At 34.6% G+C, this 18,244-nt stretch overlaps 2 protein-coding genes across 16 annotated transcripts; both read left to right on the forward strand.

Annotated features, from left to right (window-relative positions):
• Positions 1–1,210: 1,210 nt before the first annotated feature.
• LOC147387894 (putative protein phosphatase 2C 52) lies at positions 1,211–8,854 on the forward strand. Of its 5 annotated transcripts, none has more exons than XM_086420466.1 (12): positions 1,211–1,600; positions 2,565–3,081; positions 3,249–3,379; positions 3,591–3,656; positions 3,742–3,773; positions 3,944–4,016; positions 4,126–4,197; positions 5,307–5,491; positions 5,576–5,920; positions 5,993–6,110; positions 6,189–6,412; positions 7,796–8,854. In XM_086420466.1, exons 3-12 carry the CDS (start codon positions 3,367–3,369, stop codon positions 7,838–7,840), a joined length of 1,173 nt encoding a protein of 390 aa, XP_086276592.1. In that variant the 5' UTR covers positions 1,211–1,600; positions 2,565–3,081; positions 3,249–3,366; the 3' UTR covers positions 7,841–8,854. The 5 variants fall into 5 exon arrangements, with proteins under 5 accessions (XP_086276592.1, XP_086276593.1, XP_086276594.1 ...); XM_086420467.1 differs by having other exon boundaries at positions 3,253–3,379; XM_086420468.1 differs by having other exon boundaries at positions 1,212–1,600; positions 3,944–3,989.
• Positions 8,855–9,966: 1,112 nt separating this feature from the next.
• LOC147387895 (uncharacterized) lies at positions 9,967–17,728 on the forward strand. Of its 11 annotated transcripts, XR_015171206.1 has the most exons (10): positions 9,967–10,486; positions 11,092–11,217; positions 12,143–12,196; positions 12,829–12,931; positions 13,012–13,167; positions 15,116–15,268; positions 15,840–15,889; positions 16,050–16,220; positions 16,571–16,727; positions 16,863–17,725. XR_015171206.1 is itself a non-coding variant. In XM_086420471.1 (9 exons), the coding sequence occupies exons 4-8, from the start codon at positions 12,875–12,877 to the stop codon at positions 16,174–16,176; spliced, it is 543 nt and encodes a 180-aa protein (XP_086276597.1). In that variant the 5' UTR covers positions 9,967–10,486; positions 11,092–11,217; positions 12,143–12,196; positions 12,829–12,874; the 3' UTR covers positions 16,177–16,220; positions 16,571–17,724. The 11 variants fall into 11 exon arrangements, 7 of the variants coding, with proteins under 7 accessions (XP_086276597.1, XP_086276598.1, XP_086276599.1 ...); XM_086420471.1 differs by having other exon boundaries at positions 16,571–17,724; XM_086420472.1 differs by having other exon boundaries at positions 11,104–11,217; positions 16,571–17,724.
• Positions 17,729–18,244: the final 516 nt, after the last annotated feature.

Genomic DNA, 18,244 nt, shown 5'->3' on the forward strand with positions numbered 1-18,244 from the left:
AGTGGAGGGATCACACAAAAAGTGTGGGACTTTAGACATCAATTTATGTTTGATCTTTAAGCATTCGGTTTTGGAAAAACCAGTGGCTAAAAACCACCATTTACACATACATTATCATCCAAAGAATAGACTTCACTTTTTCTTATAGACATCATTTAAAAGTGATGTCTAAAGCCTTTTTTCTAGTAGTTGCCTTTCATCATCTATCCCAATTCCTTGAATACCCGTCACTTTATTATCTTTTCTCTTTTACACCCTTTTAACCTCAAAGAGGATGGCCATGCGGTAGGCATACAACCATCCTCTAGTGTATAATAAAATACAATGGTAGACCCTACTCTCCTTATTCCTCACATAAAAATGGGTTGAGATTTAATCTTCCTATGAATCCTAAGGATAACTTTTAACTATATTGTATTTCATTTTTTTTTTTTCCTTTTCAAGAATGCCTTTCTAACTTCATTTTCTTTCCTCTTCTACATCCCTTTCCAAGAATACCTCTTGGAAATTGTTATTTCCATTCCGTTCATTTCTTCCTTTTAAAGAATACATATTTTCAAAAATACCCAATCAACTTTACTGTCTTTCCTCTACTACTCCTTCAACTTTATTACCTTAGCTCTTCTACCACCCTAACCCCAACGAGGATGTTCATATTAGAGGCATAGACAAACTTAGTAGCATATATAAGTCTTATTGCAAAATAGTTGACATTATAAAACTCTTGGACAATATGACTGAATTTATAGGTACATCAAACAATACCTTGATAATACAATATTTCGTGCATGACACATCGTAATGTCTTAAAAATTAATCATACATGATCTTATATAGCTTGAATAAATTTACACTAGCAAGATACGAACAAAGTTATCAATACCTCCTTGTCATTCCCATAATTCTAAACAAGGTCTTTTCCATTATGTTTCAAGAGAATATGTACGTAAGATTAATTATCAACCACTATAGTTGAGCATTCTATGTTAGATATATAGTTTCTCAATAAATGATTTCACACAAAAGTCACAAGCGTGCATGGTATATCATTTTCTTAATAAGCTCTCCAAGACATAGATCAAGTGTTTGAAACCCCATGAAGCAATGACACTACCACTACAGGAAAAATGAGCTACCACAACAACTTTTGATGACGGTCAAAGTTTGACCGTCGGTATAGATTGTTTATTTCGCGTAACTCACTCACACTCTCTGTTTACTCACTCACTCTCGTTGAAAGTTTGTCCGAGTTTGTCTGAAACTCTTGTTTTCGATTCCTTCACTCTTGTTGTCTCTCGTCTCAAACGAAATCAACCACTCTCTCTCGTCTGAAACTGGAAATGTCATTCTCTCTCTCTCATCTCCGTTGATTGCTTTAGTAGAGAAGGAAATGGCACTCGAAAATGAAGCCTCACTCTCTCTCTCTCGTTTGCAAATCGAAAACGAAGCCTCTGTCTCTCTCTCATCTCATACTCGACAGATCTGTCTCCGTCGATCTCTCTCTGCCTCTCTATCGATCTCTCTCTCTTTCTCTTGATCTCTCAAACGCGTGAGGGTTCAACTAAACAGATCCGATCTGATTTCGACCTCGAAAATTTAGGTATGTTTCCATACATATTTTGTTAATTTTTCTCTTCAATCGATCCCTAAACCCTAGATTTTTCTGCATATTTTGTTGATTTTTCTGTATAATCCTAATTTCTATAGCGTTGATTCAAATTTTGGTTTGATTTCAAACCAAAATCCTAATTTCAATGATTTTAATTCAATTTTTGGTTAAATTTCAAACTAAGACCGTAATTTCTCATTTTTATAGCTAACCAATATTCAATTGGACAAAATCAGATTTCAGGAGACCATCACTCCCCAATTCTGCTTATCAAATTTGAGAACTCACTCAGATTATCAAGTTTACTCTCAGATCTGTATAAATCTCCCACTAGAAATAAATCTCTGATAATAACAAAAGAAGCTTTGTTAGTGTTAGTTTGTCTACAAAATATAAATCATCCGGAATCGCATAAAGTCATTATGTTACCATAGTATATTTTCAACAAGTTGAACACTACTTTTCAAACTCACATTGAATTATATTTAAACCCAACTTATGGTTCAATGTATCAAACCACAGTAGGCATTGTGATGCTTTGATCCTTGTGTGCTTCTTTTTGGTTATGGAATGCTAAGTAGATATTGTAAACAACATGGTTTAGTTTACTTTGTTTGTTGAGACATTATTGCTTAATAGAAATAAGCACTCTCATGATTGTAGTAGCTCTAATTGTAGTAGTTGAGTTGGTTGTCAAGCCTAGAATTCTTAAACTTCTTAGTGAAAGCTAAAGCTATTCTCTTGTGATATATGGAGTGTTGGTTGTATATTTGTAGAGCTATGCTCGGTAGGCTATTTAACTATTTGATTTTTTTTATTATTTTTGTTTTTGTTTTTTAGGTGTATTTCCAAATTGTTGGTTGGTGTGCTGTCTATCTATATGATATATGAGGTTTAGAAAGCAAAATCCTAAGTCAAACATAATGTTTGTTTTTTTTTATTGTTTTTGTTGCAGGGAGTAGCACTGTTTTAGACCCATGAGAATTTGGAACAGCTAGCCATGATGGAGAGGGTTTTAGGCCCATTGCATGCATACATGATGGTGAATTGTGCTTATTATTTCCTTTTATGGGTGCTGCTATATGTCAGAATCTAGTAATGCAGCATGTTGACCATTCGGCTGGGGACCTGATAGATCTAGTGGTATCTTATTGATGTGGAGAAAGTATTTAATTTAGGTTTTGGACAGTCTTGTAGGGGAGTTTTCCATTTCACTGTTGTCATTTTCTCAGCATGTAGAACACCAAATGCAGATAAGAACTTTGTCTGTTCCGGTAGAAATATTAAGAGTGCATTCTACAAAATTGTTGTAGCTTACCTTCTTGGGAACATGCAGTGCGTACAAAACTGCTATACAGACATACAAAGGTCCTCAAGGGGAGACAGCAGTTGTTGATAGAGTGGCACTCTTCTCAGACAAGGATAATAATTTGTGTTTCAAATTTATAATTCGTCACACTCGTAGACCAGAGGTAATTTTTTATGTACACTATACTATTTTAGTTACATTTGGACGCATTAATTTCATCTCAATTTTGAGGTTCATTATCATCATTAGAGCTTTTTTGATGCAAACAAGACACGAGAGTGCACCATTTTCTCTATTTTTTTGTTGATGTAATTTAATCTGAACATTCAGATAGGTGACAAATTCAGCAGCAGACATGGGCTGAAAGGTGTCTGTGGGATCATTGTTCAACAGGAGGACTTACCCTTTTCTGAACGTGACATATCCCCCGACTTGATTATGAATCCTCATGGATTTCCAAGGTAAAACTTTTATAATGATCTGCGTTGTTCTTACTTGATGGTACCATCGAGTATGAAGATGGTACCCCTGTCATAGAAGCTCAGGTATTTCTTCCCAATTCTTCAATTGCAATATTTGAGTAATAAAAATCTTATCAAATGATCCAAGCTTGCATGAAAATTTCATTTATCAAAGCCTGAAAGCTCATTTCTTTTTGTAATTTTGGTGCAGATGGGGAAAGATGTCGTGACATTTTTGTCATGGGCAGCAGAACCAGAAATGGAAGAAAGAAAACTGGTAAATAGGCATACTTAAGCTCATTTCTATTATTCCAAGAAGAAAGAAAACTGGTAAATAGGCATTTTTGTGTGTGTGTGTGCAGGTGTTAAGCATGTGTGTTCAACCCCTATAATGGTTCCCATACCAAACTGTCTTTTTCTTCGTTCTTTTACAAGTTTATAGTGAATTGACAAGTTGTTATTCAATTCTTAATACTATATCAGACCATTTTTACTGATCTTTTTTTGTTTATGAAGATTGCGTACTATTTTATTTGTTTGTTAATCAGGTCGTTTCTTTCGTAGGTTCACGAACGACGGGATACTAGCGAAGTTGATGTTCTCACCAAAGGTACTAGATATTCAAAATCAACATCAGGTGATAAAAAATAGTCCAATTTCTTGTACACATGACATTAATAAACCTATTTCTTTTCACTCTGTTTTTTTCCCCCCTCATCAAGTGCTTGTATGTTGAATGGCTGCAGCTTGGTGGTCATTGGGTGGATTCTTGTTACGGGCACATTTATCTTGTGTGGAGTTTTTCTCCTTCTCCACAAGTAAGTTCTATCAAAGGCTTATGTTAACTTCGCCATGTTGATATAATTTTCTTGGTGGTTAGCCCTTTAATTATATTCCCGTTGTACTAAACTACCAATGGTGGCCTATAGCTGTATTGGATTATTTTTTATCTGCAGTTCATTTTGAAGTTGTATGAAATACTAAACTAATAGTACTGACCTAAACTAAACTAAACTCATAATATTGGATTATGTTTTGGTACATAAAACATATGATCATGAGACATGTAATGGGGCTGTTTTTTCATCTGGTATGTGAATACCAATGTTTTTACAAGAACGTGAATAGGAAAGGATTTTAAAATTTTAAGATACTATAAATTGCTCTTATGTGGGGTTGAGAATCAACATAATTATTAGTCAAAAACACTATACAAAGTTGACATGTCTTCCATTATTGGGGTGAGTTGAAGGTTTGGTTCTCTCTACTTTGTTGTCATGTGTTAGGTCTATGTTGTCTACACCATTGTTAGGTTAAGTCAGCTCCATCTAGTTTCACTGATGTATAGCCTGTTGCTTATCCTGGTTTTTTTTTTTTTTTTTAAAGTATAATTTATTAAAAAAGAAGAGCAGAAGAACGAGGTATCCTTCTAGTTTTTTAGGGGCTAATATATACATACCCTCTTGTTTTGGTGGTCAGTTATTTCAATACCAGTTCTGTTTTATAGTTAACACCCTTAATTGTACCTAGATTAAAAGGTTCAATTAGGCTATTTGTTCTGAGATGTTATGTGGAGTACATAATTGAATCCTCTGTACCCTTTATGCAGGCTAAATATTGGAAGTAATATGTGGAGGTGCACATTGTAGTGAGTAACGATGATGTAACAAAGCAGATATTCAATCAGTGTTTATTAAATTGTCCTTCAGATTTCTCTTTAATAAGTGTTTTTTACCTCACCATGGCTCAAGTTTATGACATTAAGAAAATTTTCAAGATAGGAGATCTTAACATATTGTAGCTCTAGATAGAGCTGAATGGTGGAATGGAATATTGCAAACCAGAGTATTTCTTACTTAATTTTGCCATTGTTTTGAAACAAATGAAGTCTCTTAGGGACTAAGCAGATGGGGGGTTGTTGTAGCAGGTTTTGGTTTGGGATCACGGAGGAGTGGAAGAAAGAAGAGATCATACTCAGAACAAGTCACTTCCTTGCAACACTTACCTTATATACCGAACCAAATTTTCACAAATGGGAAGAGCAGAACTTCGTGCATTTTCACTCAACAAGGACGCAAAGGCATAAACCAGGATGCTATGGTTGTCTGGGAAGTAAGTTCAGTTCTGTTCATCCTATCAAGTCCTCTTACCCATTCATGGATGTTAATTTGTGTAAAAATTATCTGTTTCATGTAGGACTTTGACTCGGAAGATGCAATATTTTGTGGTGTCTTTGATGGGCATGGTCCGTATGGCCATCTCGTTGCCCGGAAAGTTAGGGATTCTCTGCCATTTAAGTTGCTCTCATTCATGCAATCTTACGAATCGGGGGGAAATGGATCGAGTGGTTACTGTTTTAATAGGAAAAAGACTCTTGATATAGGAGATTCTGAGAAGGCTGATTCGATTGAGGATCAAACAGAGTCTTTGTGGAGAGAAGCATTTCTTAAGTCATTCAAGGCCATGGACAAGGGTCTGAAGTCTCATCCTACCTTGGACTGCTTCTGCAGTGGCAGCACTGCTGTAACTATAGTGAAACAGGTGCGTTGCCAGAATCTGTTATTATTTCTTTTTGTTCCAATTATTAATTCTCTGTTTTTATCAGATTTTAAGGGGCTTAATCTTTTCATGGGAAACATTGGGGATTCTCGGGCGATTTTGGGATCTAAAGATGCCACTGATTCCATGGTCGCAATACAGTTAACAGTTGATCTGAAGCCCGACTTGCCAAGTATGTCTTGATATTAGCTACTTTCATAGTGATGTGTGTGTTATTGAAACTTACTCCTTTAATCATGATCTGTTATAGGGGAAGCTGAACGGATTAAAAGGTGTAAAGGAAGGGTCTTTGCACTCCAAGATGAACCCAAAGTTCCTAGGGTTTGGTTGCCATTTGATGATGCCCCTGGGTTAGCAATGGCTAGGGCATTTGGGGATTCCTGTTTGAAGGATTATGGAGTGATATCTATACCCGAGTTCTCTCACCGGGTTCTCACGGAGAGGGATCAATTTATTGTTCTTGCTTCTGACAGGGTAAGTGCCGTATCTTCATATCAATAAGTATCTTATTTGCTGCACTTAATTCACTGACAGAGAAATTAAAAAAAAAAAAATAGAAGCACCTTTGCTTGTATATAATTGTCATTTGATGCTGATTAGAAACTGTAGACTTTTGATTTGTTTTCTAGAAACCAAGCATAGATTTCTTGAAATATACCATCACTTATGAATCACCTTGTGGTAACTTGCTCCACCAGCTTCTATGAATAGCTATAGACTTTAGTTGAAGTAACTTAGGATTCATATTAAAATTCTAGCCCTTCCACTTTGTTTCTCAGAAAATAATGATGTGTAGCATCGCTATCAAGTATCAATCTTGCTTAAAACTAGCCTCAGAGATTATATCTTCTTTAGAAGAACTTAAAAGTGAATTCTTCCACTTGTTTAGCATTCACAGCCCCAACAATATTCTTGATCTTGACAAATTGGAACTATTTTCTGGGACCGCACCTTTTCATCACGGTAATCGTCCAATGTATATGCAACTGTTCATACATTAACAGCCATTGCTTGGTTAACTTCTCCACCTTGGGCAAACCTCCTGTTCCAACCTTTTGCAGCTATCCTGAATTTATCAAAAAAAAAAAAAAAAAAAAACCCTTGTAATCCTCCCAAAGCTCTGATCTCCCAAGCTCTGAATCAATCAGTCTTACTTAGAATCATATGTGCATTACAGAATGAATTATTTTACCGTAGATTTTATTTCTCATTCTTTTTGTTTGATTAACATTGTTTCATTGAGGACAAAAATCAGGAATATATTTCAATAAAAAAAAAATCTAACATTTCAGTAGTAGTTATTTCGATGTGGTTCTCTATCGGGTACACCGGCAGATAAAACTCATTACAGATATGTTACTTGAAAGAGGAGAAAACAGTTTGGTATATTCACTTGGCATATGGTTATTTGTTGGATGGTAGACCCTTGAGGTAAGCACATGTTTTAATCTCTTTTGGGTTAAATGAGAATGCGACAACTTAATTTTCATATTGATTCTTTTTTGGAGATTTTGTTTGTAGAGTATGCTTTGAGTCAGAAAGTATTGTTAGACATGGTTGAACAATATGGTAAGAGAAATTACTTTTTTTTGGATTTGGGACTATTGATTTGGGCATTCTCTCTTTGATTTTATTGTTGAACCCACAATGAAATATTTGTCTTATTTAAGCCAATTTCTTGGTTGGATTATCTTTGATTTTTGATAACAATTATAATTTTGTCATGTTAATTTCAATTTCTTAGTTGGATTGTCTTTGATTTTGGATAACAATGAAAATTTTGTCATGTTGGTTTTAATTTCTCAGTTAGATTATCTTTGATTTTGAATATAATTGTGTAGAGGATTTTTGTTTTAGGTCAATTTCATGGTTTGTGAAAGAATGGGGAGAGGTAAGGTTTAGTTGAAGCGGATCGAAAACAAGATCAATCGAGAAGTTACGTTTTCGAAATGAAAGTCAGGATTAATGAAGAAAGCTCATGAGACCTTAGTTCTTTGCGATGCTGATGTTTCTTTGATTGCCTTTTCAAGTAAAGGAAAGCTCTCTGAGTACTCCACTGATTCCGGGTAACAACTTCTCAAATTCTTTCAATTTTTTCTTTTATTTTTTCTTGTTTGTATCTCATAAGCAGTCTGTGAGACTTTCTGGACTTCATTTGAGCTAAATTTATTAATATTTGAAAGTTTCATGTATCTTTTTCATCTTTAACTCTATGTATCTCTCTCTTTTTTTCACTATTTTTTAGGGATTTATTGATAAATAAGTGTTTCTACAGAAAATAACAATATTTTATGTGTGTGTGCGCTCGTGTTTGTGTGTTTGTGCGCATGTGTGCGCACTTGTGTGTGTGAGTTGGAGTGTATATGTGCGCCCGTGTGTATGTTTGCGCGTGTGTGTATGTGTGAGTTGGAGTGTATGTGTGTGTGCGCGTGAGTTGGATTCCGGTGACCATCTTATAATGTGTGTGAGTTGGATTCTGTGAGAATTTATATTAGTCTGCAATAGTAACCCAATGAGCTCTAGTAGAGAGGGCATTTGGGTCTTTTCATATTGATAGTTGGGGTTGAGGTCATCTATTTATAAACATAGGGGTATCTCCAATATTCAGCAATACATGAGGGGGCTAGTATAAAATTAAAATTTTTTTTTTTCAAAAGCTTCTACAGCGACGGCGAAGCCAAAACCGTAGCTGAAGGATAAATTTTTTTTAAAAAAAAGACTACCCTATAGCGACGGCCAATAGCGGCTGTCGCTATAAGTCCTGTACCTAACGACGTTTCTGTTAATTGTTGGCCGTCGATATAACATTTAGCGGTGGGACTATTAGCGACGACAACCGACGGCCCCCTTGACTGTTGCTAGATCCTTTTGCAACGGTATTTTGTACCTATAGCGACGGTCACGACCGTTGCTATAGCCCTATTTTACTGTCGAAAATTGAAGAAAAAAATTAATGGGCTCGGCTCGACGAATTTTAGATACAAAAATTTGACGGCCACGGCCCACGAAATTTGGAAAACATTCGTGCCTTTCTTCTCCTCTCTCTCTCTCTCTGGTTGCCCATTTCTCTGTGTTCCCCCCTCTCTTTCTCTCTGGGGTTTTGTGCATTTTCTCCTCTCTCTCTCTCACTTTCTCTCTCTATTTCATGAGAAGCTCTTGATTATGAGAAATTTCTCTGCGTTTTTTTCCATCTCTCTCACTCTCTCTCTGTTTGTCTCCCTCGAGCACATCTCTCTCTGTATCTGATCTCTCGATTTCTCAACACCGAAAATGTTGCAGTGAAGATGAAATCTAGGTTAACTAGAGCCTTAAGTAATCTCTCGAAGCCAGATCTGTTGAACCAGTCCATTGTCCTTCAGAATCCCACCTCTCTCAAGCTCTCTCATCTGTCTTGATCAAGGTTCATTTTTTTTTTTTCATTTTTATGATGGTGATTTGTAGATTTGATCTTAAAACTAGATTTTTAAAGATTGATTTGGTATTTTAATTGCAGCATTATTATTTTTTTTATTGAATGTTTGTGTTTTGTATTCCATCTTGAATGTGTAGCAGTAATTTTGGGGGAAAATTCTAGTTATATTTGGTTCAAATCATGTAATTTTTAGAAATATACTCGTGCTATTAGATCTAGGTTGGTTTGTTAGTATTTGGTTCAGATTGTTAGATTCTGATATTGGATTGTTAGAACTAGATTATGTAAATAGATATTTAGAATTCAGGATCTTGTTTTCTTCTTGTACTGTTTCTGAGAAACTGATTTCAAACTCTAGAATTAGAATCTCATAGTGAAATTCATTATGCTACCATATAACTGAATTATTTTCACAGTACATGATGGCCAATAAATATTTTTATTAAGAACGATTTCATGATTTTTCTTCTTTAAACTATTTAGACAAGTTATGGTGGTTAGTTTAGTTATTTGCTTGTATGTAAGAAACCTCAGATGTTTCCTCTTATACATTGTCTATGAGATCATTTTCAACTGATTACACGTCAATTTGTTGCTAATGAGGTAACATATTGAGGTTGCAAGTAAGTTGTTAGAGGATGTTAATGACATGGAGGTACATTTTCTTTTTTATGCTCTCCTTGATAGTTAGATTAGCTGTGATATTCATTATCTATGTGTTTTCCCCATCTTTGTTGCAAGTATTTAACCTTCACTCTAGTAGATGCAACCTATGCAACATTGGCATGAAGTTTTTATGATTTTTTTTTACATTAACTTCTTTTAAGTGTGTCAAATTGACTCTTCCCTCCAAATGTAATTTGGTGGGAGGGAAGGGGAGGATATATCCATAATTTTTAGTTTTGCAGGGGTGTTCATATTTTCATTTGGTATCCAAATAGTTCTTTATGTATGTACTAAGTGACTAATTGATTGACTATTGGTCTTATTTTATCCAAAACTGATGCAGTTCTTTTATGTTTACAGTGAGTCTACAATACTAGCACTCTCGTGGTCGGCTTAAGGTTGATTTATTTCTTGGCATAGTTTTGGAACACCAAGTTAAAGGCATGGATTTCCTTGTAGCCATCCCATAGGTAAGAGGGACTTATTGGTTTTTCATACTCCAGTTAGATTTCATTTCTTCTTGAACGAGGAAGAAAATCATTGGAAATGTTTGGATTGCACCAACTCATGGATTTTCTTGTAGTCAGCCCATAGGTAAGAAGGATTCATTGGCTTTGCACAATAGTCTGTAATTTGTATAGAGAGTTTGGATTGCACTGACTCTCTTTAATATATATTTTTAATAGAAAATCCTTGAAAATGTCATATGTTTGCTTTGAAATGGCACCTTCTGATGTGACAAAGATGTGCTTTTTTATTTAATTTTTTTCTAAAATTAAATTAATGGGTAAGTAGGAATTTAACTCAAAATCTGATTAGTGTAGAGATGGGAGGGGAAGTCTGATTTGCATAGAATAATTTCATGAATATCCGAATTGTGTGCTATTAACATAGGAAAAAAAAAAAAAAGGGACACGTGTTATATTGAGGGCGTAAATAACTGCCATGCTCCTCAACAAGAGCGTGGTGCTATCCTTCATCCTTTTTTTACCACATACAAAAACATGATAGTTGGTGTCAGTAATTATCTGATGAGGTCAGTTTAGGGTTTCTAATGTTTCAATATTTATGTTAGTTTCATCCTCAGGTGACGGTTATGGAAGTTGAGGTTGGAGAGTGCCATTGGGGACGTGGAGAGACTGCTCAGTGTGTAAAAGAAAGAGGTTACCCCCTGATGCTATTTGAAATAAGAAAAATACAAGTGAGTTTCTTTCTTTTTTTCTTTATTTCAGTTGTTTTGTTTGATGTTCTATCGGTAGTAATAAAGCATATATATATATATATATACATAGATAGCTGAAATCTAAATATGAAAATATACCCCTAAAACAGAACAAAAATGGGTAATAGATTTGAGTACTATACCTGAAATTAAATTTTCGAAAGTTCATCACTTTGGCTTATGATGTTCTTTTCACACACACACACACACACACACACACACACACACACACACACACACATATATATATATATATATATATATATATATAGATAGCTGAAATCTAAATCTGTTCTTAATTGTTAGCTAAACATGTAGGAGATAAGCGTGATATTGCTAGTGGAATTGACGTCATTACCGTCTTTGTACCCCTTTGCTAGTGGAATTGGCATCATTACTTAAGAACCTGAGTTTGTGCCACAATTAGTAATGCTCTCTGCTTTTTTTTTTTTTTTTTTAATATCTGCACATTGAGTTTTGTTTCCAGTGGATGGTAGGCTCTTTTTTTTTTTTTTTTCTTTTCTTCATGTTATGAATTTCTACATATTTGCTTACTGTTTTTTCTGACATAATAGAGTAAGATGAGTTGTTAAGCTAAAAAACTTGATGCATTAGAGCCATCTGGGTCATCACATAAGTAGTTTCAGTCACTTGGACAACTCCATGTGATCAAATATGAATATCAAATAATCTGTAACAATGATGTATTTTCAGATAATGTTTACACGTGCTCATTTAGCCTATAACGTGTATACTTCTTTTTTCGGTGCGTTCAGTGTAATTTATACATTGAGTGACATTTCTCATAATAAGTATTGGATGCAAGACTAATAATAACATGGTATTTGTTACTTATCGAAAAAATTTATATATTAATAACATGGTATTTGTTACCTCTGATTAGGTCCATGGAGCATGGCTTCCACCTTGGTTTGCTACACATTTAGTTCATTGTCAGGTAAAATATCTTTGCCTTAAATGGTAGTATTTGACAAGACCTCTTTTCTTTGTAATTGTTTATGTTTTCAATATGCAATTCTTTATTGCAACACACTGGAACATGGGAAATATGTGTTGGATGTCACAATGCAAAAGGTACTCTAATTTAATAATATGAGAATACTTTAATAATTAATTACGCGGTCAGATTAATCTAGTCTTCCAAGCTCAGAAGTGGGCTGAACCCCATGTGGAAACAGTTAAATTTTTGAGTTTTGACAGTTCTCCTATACTGTGTTGACAGCCTTTGTAGTACATTTTCTTTAAATTACTTTGTATGCATAATCTTTGATTATTGGGTGATGTTGGATGCCAGTATAACAGTTTGGTTCTCTTTATTTTTAGCATATTGTTTAATAGAGAGGGATTTGAGAGAGAGTTGTAGTCTTAGTTTCTAAACCTTTTCCTCCTCTTCAATGGCTACTTGACTTTCTCACTTTTTCTTTATAGTAATATGAATTATTATATCAGTGACACAGCTTCTTATTTTTTGTGTTTCAACTGTTCATGTCATCTGTGGGAACTTGATTTGTAAAGTTCATGTTCGAATTGGATGAACTATCTTCTGATACTCTATTCTTTTGTGTAAAGAAATGGATTCCTGCGATAAAAGAAAAATGGTTGTCGTTTACAACCTATGTTGAACCACATGCGCAATCAATTACCAAAACTGTTGGCAGATCCTTACTTTCAGGTATTTTCATCATACTTGCCCTTGTTTATTCGTTGTGTTGCACATCAAACCTCTCATGCGGCTGGTTCATGTTGTGACAGGAAGCCAACAAGTTCACCAAACCATACATTGATCATGTTGCAACCGTTACAAAGCCTCATGTCAATAAAGCACGAGTTGCATTGAAGCCCTATAAAAACAAAGGAGTTCATTCTTATAGAGAGTTTCTTAAAACTGCAACACAATACCATCATCAGGTATAACTTGGTTTTCTTGTGACTATTATTTGCATTTTCTGTTTTTTCCTCTCTAAAAATTAACAACCATGTATGGAGGCATTGGTGATATCTTCCTCCTTTCAGTACATTTTACAAATATTTGGGAACATGTATTCTAATGATGAAAAAAATTGTTAAATAATTATGAAAATGTATGCAACTTACAATTTTTTTTAGCATTAGTCAAAGTTTGTTGTTGCTTCCATAATCTTGAGATTATGACCCGATAAGTGGTCTTGAGTGTCCCTCAAAGAACCTTAAGGAACACTAGGGAAATAGACCTTCTGCTGGAGTCTCTTATCCGACATATCACTTTCAATGGAAACAACACCTAGGCTAATCAACAATTCCTCAAAATAAGGTTTCGTATACTTCCCTAAAAAGGGATTCGTTCGTTTAACCTTTTTGTGGAAAATCAAAATAGATGAGGGCCTCTTGATCCATGAAACATGGCCTCTTTACTGTCTGTAAGCCAATAATACATAGTCCCTAATACTTATACTGTGTTGTTTAAGCAATTTATAACATACTCTCCTGTTTTTCCCATGTTTGTCTCTTCATATCGTTCGTTTTCCTTTTTTTCTTGTTTTTTCCCATGTGCCTTATATATGGTAGAGATGATTTTTTGTGTACACGCAACTGACGTGAAGCAACGACATAGATCTTTCGTCGAAGCAATATTATAATGTTTGAAATACCCTTAACAATATTGCAAATATGGGTTCGACTAACGGCTCCCTAAGGACACACGTTAAGATGCATTTGATACACTTCTGAAATAATCTTTTAAGGGAATTTTAGGAAATAAAGAAAGTTAGCGCGTCAGTTTATCCAACTCTATTTGATCAGATTGATCTCTCTTCCAATTTATTTGCTCTTTATTTTTCCCTTGCTTAAATATGTTACAAACACTACCTTGCAAAATATTTTTGGGGGTGATGGTGTTTATGGGATGAAAACTCATTGGGTTAGTTGGGAAAAATTAGCTAAAGTAGTCGATGAAGGATGCTTGGGAGTGTGTCGTCTAGCTGTTTCTCACAAAGTTGGGATGCTTAAGATGTGTTTAGAGAATTATGAATGAAGATGGACTAATATATGAAAGATGATCTATTTTGGCCTGCTTGGGTTTCCTCAAAGAGATCTAAAATATGGTCTTCGACGTGTTTGTATACAAACTAGAAATGAGATTTCTATTTGTTAGACTAGCTCGAAATGTATGTTTTAGACCCAATATGAATGTTGGGGTTAGAGAAGATGAGCCTAAAATACCAAAAACATTGGATGAATTACCTCCAATTGTGTTGGTTCATGGGATTTTATGAATTTTATGAAGGAGTTCTCATCTGTTCTTGGATTGAGTTTTTAGGCCTCCAGATCGATTTATTCTTTGTCCTTGTTATTGGAGTTTTGGGTCTTGTCTTGTTTGTAGAGGTTGTTAAAGGATTTTTGTTTGTTCAAATTTCTGTACAAGCTCATAGATCTAAATATTCATGGGTGAGTAATTATTTATTTTGCACATTCAAAAAGTAAGGAAATACATCTCTCTTATTTAAAATGTAGATAGATAGCTGAAACTGTTCTACATAGATAAAGGTACGTTTATTTATCAATCTCAATTTATGCAACTTTATTTAAGTTCATTGAGTCCAAAACCACTTAGGCTAGCATAATTTTTTTTTCTGATCCCGGCCTTAGTTTTCACTTGAAGATGGAAAGCGATCTTCGATGTCACACTGTTTGGATCTGGACAATAATCCTGAAATTAACAAATCCCAATCAGCATGCATTTTCCTGAGATATGTCATCGCAAATCCTAATTAGCATGCATAGGTTAGTTAATTTCCTAATTATCATGTACTCCAATATTTTTTTTTATGTTCGTTGCAAAGCAATTATTGTTTTATGATGCATCAATAGTCATTCCCAGATTGTTGTGAGCACTGATGATGTATGTAAAAGTGCTGAGGTTGTTAACTTGGTTACTCAAGAGCTGGGAGGAAAGATAACCCGACAACCAGGGCCAATCCCTGGAAGTAACACCAAGATCACCTCTTTCTTTGATCCAGATGGCTGGAAAACGGTAAATTTCTGAATGTTGTTAATGTCCTATACTCATACTTCATATTGTGCTTGGTTATAATTTAGGTCAAGTTGATTTCTTTCATCCTGATTATTGACATATGGAAACTCTTACTTGTGTTTTTCATAGATTACATCATGTGGAAGGTCATTGTTGCAATGTGAAGTTGCTTCTTACTTATGTTTTTTCATTAATTACATCATGTGGAAGGGCATTGTTGCATTGTGAAGTTGCCATTGATTGGGGCTATCAATGATAGAAAGTGACTTTGTAACTTGAACTCCGCATAGAGTTCCATTATTGAAAGAAGTTCACAATTGCAGGGAAATCTTCTTTATATGCTATAAGTTCCTAAATAGAAGAAAGTCAAATTATCTGACCAACGAAGACATACAAGTACCTTGAAGTTAGTTTCACAGTTCACGAAGTGCTTTTTGTTTTGTATAATGAGTTGTATGTAGTCAACATATATATTTTCTTGGTTGCAACAAAGTGGCCAGTCTTAACCTTTTTTGAATATGTTACACAATTATTCTGTCTAGATGAGGCTTAGTGTTCTTGTTTGACACAGGGTAAGACATCATTGGATTTTGAACCGGTTTGTAGCGATAAGAAAGCAAGGTAATTGAGAGTTGGAATCTTTATAGTCAATTGTTTGCATTGGCTCTTGATTGTCAAGTATTCTTTCTTCTTCTAGAAATCTTCTATACCACCTTTCATCCTCTCTTAATTAGCTTTTTGAATGTATTTCTTATTTAATTATTGGTTGTATATCTCTTAGAAAACTATGTAACAAGGTCACTCAACTTCCTAAGAATTTACTGTTGTACCTATGTGTTAGACACAAAAGACATGACTTTGCTACTCGTCGCTCTCTTATCCAAAACAAGAATCCAGATGTGAAATAATTCTATTGGAGTGACACGATGTTAGAACATCTCAAAAAAGAAAGGTATTGCTTCTTTGCAATAGTGAAATTTTTTAATGAATAAATTTAGAAATATTTTAATTTCAATGTTCTCTGAGTAGTAGAATTTGTTTTACCTAATCATCTCCAAGTAGTAGTAACTAGTAAATGTACCTTCAGCTCATGGCCTAAGTACATAGAGCTATAACAGTATAAACGAAGGGAGCAAAAGCTTATTAAAGAATGTAAATCCGAATATTTATTGTTATTTTAAATTAGAAAACTTATTTAACTATTAATCACATCAGATCAAACCTCTGGTGTACAATGCAGTTTTTGAAAAAAAAAGCAGGACGAAAATAACACTTTATTGGAACACCTTTCTTTGTAATCAAGTGATCTCTATTATGTCCATCCATTCTTTATGAGGAAAGGTTTCAATAAACACGCGCTTTCGGAGGGAATGGGTCAACTTCATCATCCAATGTGTGCAAATGGACTGGCCTATAATCAAGTCGAACCTTCCCATTCTCAATAGCCGTCACCATTTTTGTAAGTTGAACATATTTAGAGAAGCCCAAGAGAAGTTGTTAGTTGTGTATCATTCTTAACCGACATTTGAAATAGAGTTTCATAAGTGCATCAACATGACCGAGACAATTTGATGAGTTTGAATCATCTTGGCAGTCGCTCCTTGAAAGATACAATATTATGGATAATAAATGGCTTTAGTCAATGTATTTTGTTCGCCAACAATGGGTCCCAGTCTACATGCGAGACACATTCTTTGGGGAAATGTCTATAACCTAGGGGAGTGATAGCGTAAACTCATTTTTTGATGGGTATGTGAATGCATCTACCATCATACAGGTGTTGGTTAAACAATGGATGAAGGGGTAAAATCTGTACATGTTTATAATGTGGCAATAGATGCTCTAAAAGAGGCTACGAAAGTCACAATTGTAAAGAAGTAATCAACAAGTGCATGTCGGTGAAGGAAATCAATTGGACCACCAAATGTATTTTCTCTTCTTACTCAGATTTTCTAGATTTGTACTTCAATTTTCTCTTCTTTTTTCTCCGATTTAATGTGAAATTGGTTCTATTTCAATTTCAAAATATTAATACATGAATATTAATTCAGTTTCTTCTTCTTTGTTCTTCAGTCAATATGGATGCCCATCATATTCTTGTTTTATGATTTTTCTTTTGTTTTTGATTTTTCTAATTTTTTTTTATTATTATTTCATTCATTGTGATTGGTGAATTAGAGGACTGTACTATTGTTTGTTAAACCTCCAAATTCGATGGTCATACTCTATGGAGTTTTTGTTTCTTTAAAGTCTATTCTCCAATAATTTGATAGTCCAGGGGCATAAAAAAAAAAAAAATCTACACGAGAATATTTGACGAGAAGGTCCGTCAAATTTTGAGAAATTTGACGGGCTAAGACTGTCAAATATGGGCTTTTTTCACATAGTGTGAATTCGTTGGAACCACACTCCAGAATTCGACCGTATATGTACCATGGGATTAATCTCACACGAGAGTGGGGATACTTAAGGAGAAAAAAAATGTATGACATGTCACTTCAATCTTGTTTATTAGGTAAAATGCCAATTGAATTGTCCTTTCTCATAAAACTCTTTTCCTCAGACATTTAAAAATTGATGGCCAACTCAACTAGCCCAATATCCCGACCTAACAAGCATCAATGCAGGTACCTCAATCATTGGACCTTATTGTGACACGTGTATGAACAGAGATAAAATGGGTGGCAAATAAAAGTTCAAGTGCCTGAACGAAGCTGAAATACTGATCCTTAGGAAATTGGTATTACTCTGCCCATCCCAACCCTCTTGCTTTATGTACTAGAAAAGTTGTGGTGGACAGCTCTGTGAAGCTAATTTATGCATTCTGGTTAAGTAGGTGGGACTCTTATCAATAGAATTTAGGAAGGAAAAATTACTTAATGAACCTGATGAAGGGATTTCATTTTAAACAACACTTGACTTTTTCGTGTAACTTGATAGCTTATTGAGTAAGCTTTGTCATTGTTAATGCCCCCT

Source organism: Akebia trifoliata, chromosome 13 (genome assembly GCF_017979445.1).
Source record: "Akebia trifoliata isolate Shusen 1 chromosome 13, ASM1797944v1, whole genome shotgun sequence".
In the NCBI taxonomy this organism is placed as follows: domain Eukaryota; kingdom Viridiplantae; phylum Streptophyta; class Magnoliopsida; order Ranunculales; family Lardizabalaceae; genus Akebia; species Akebia trifoliata.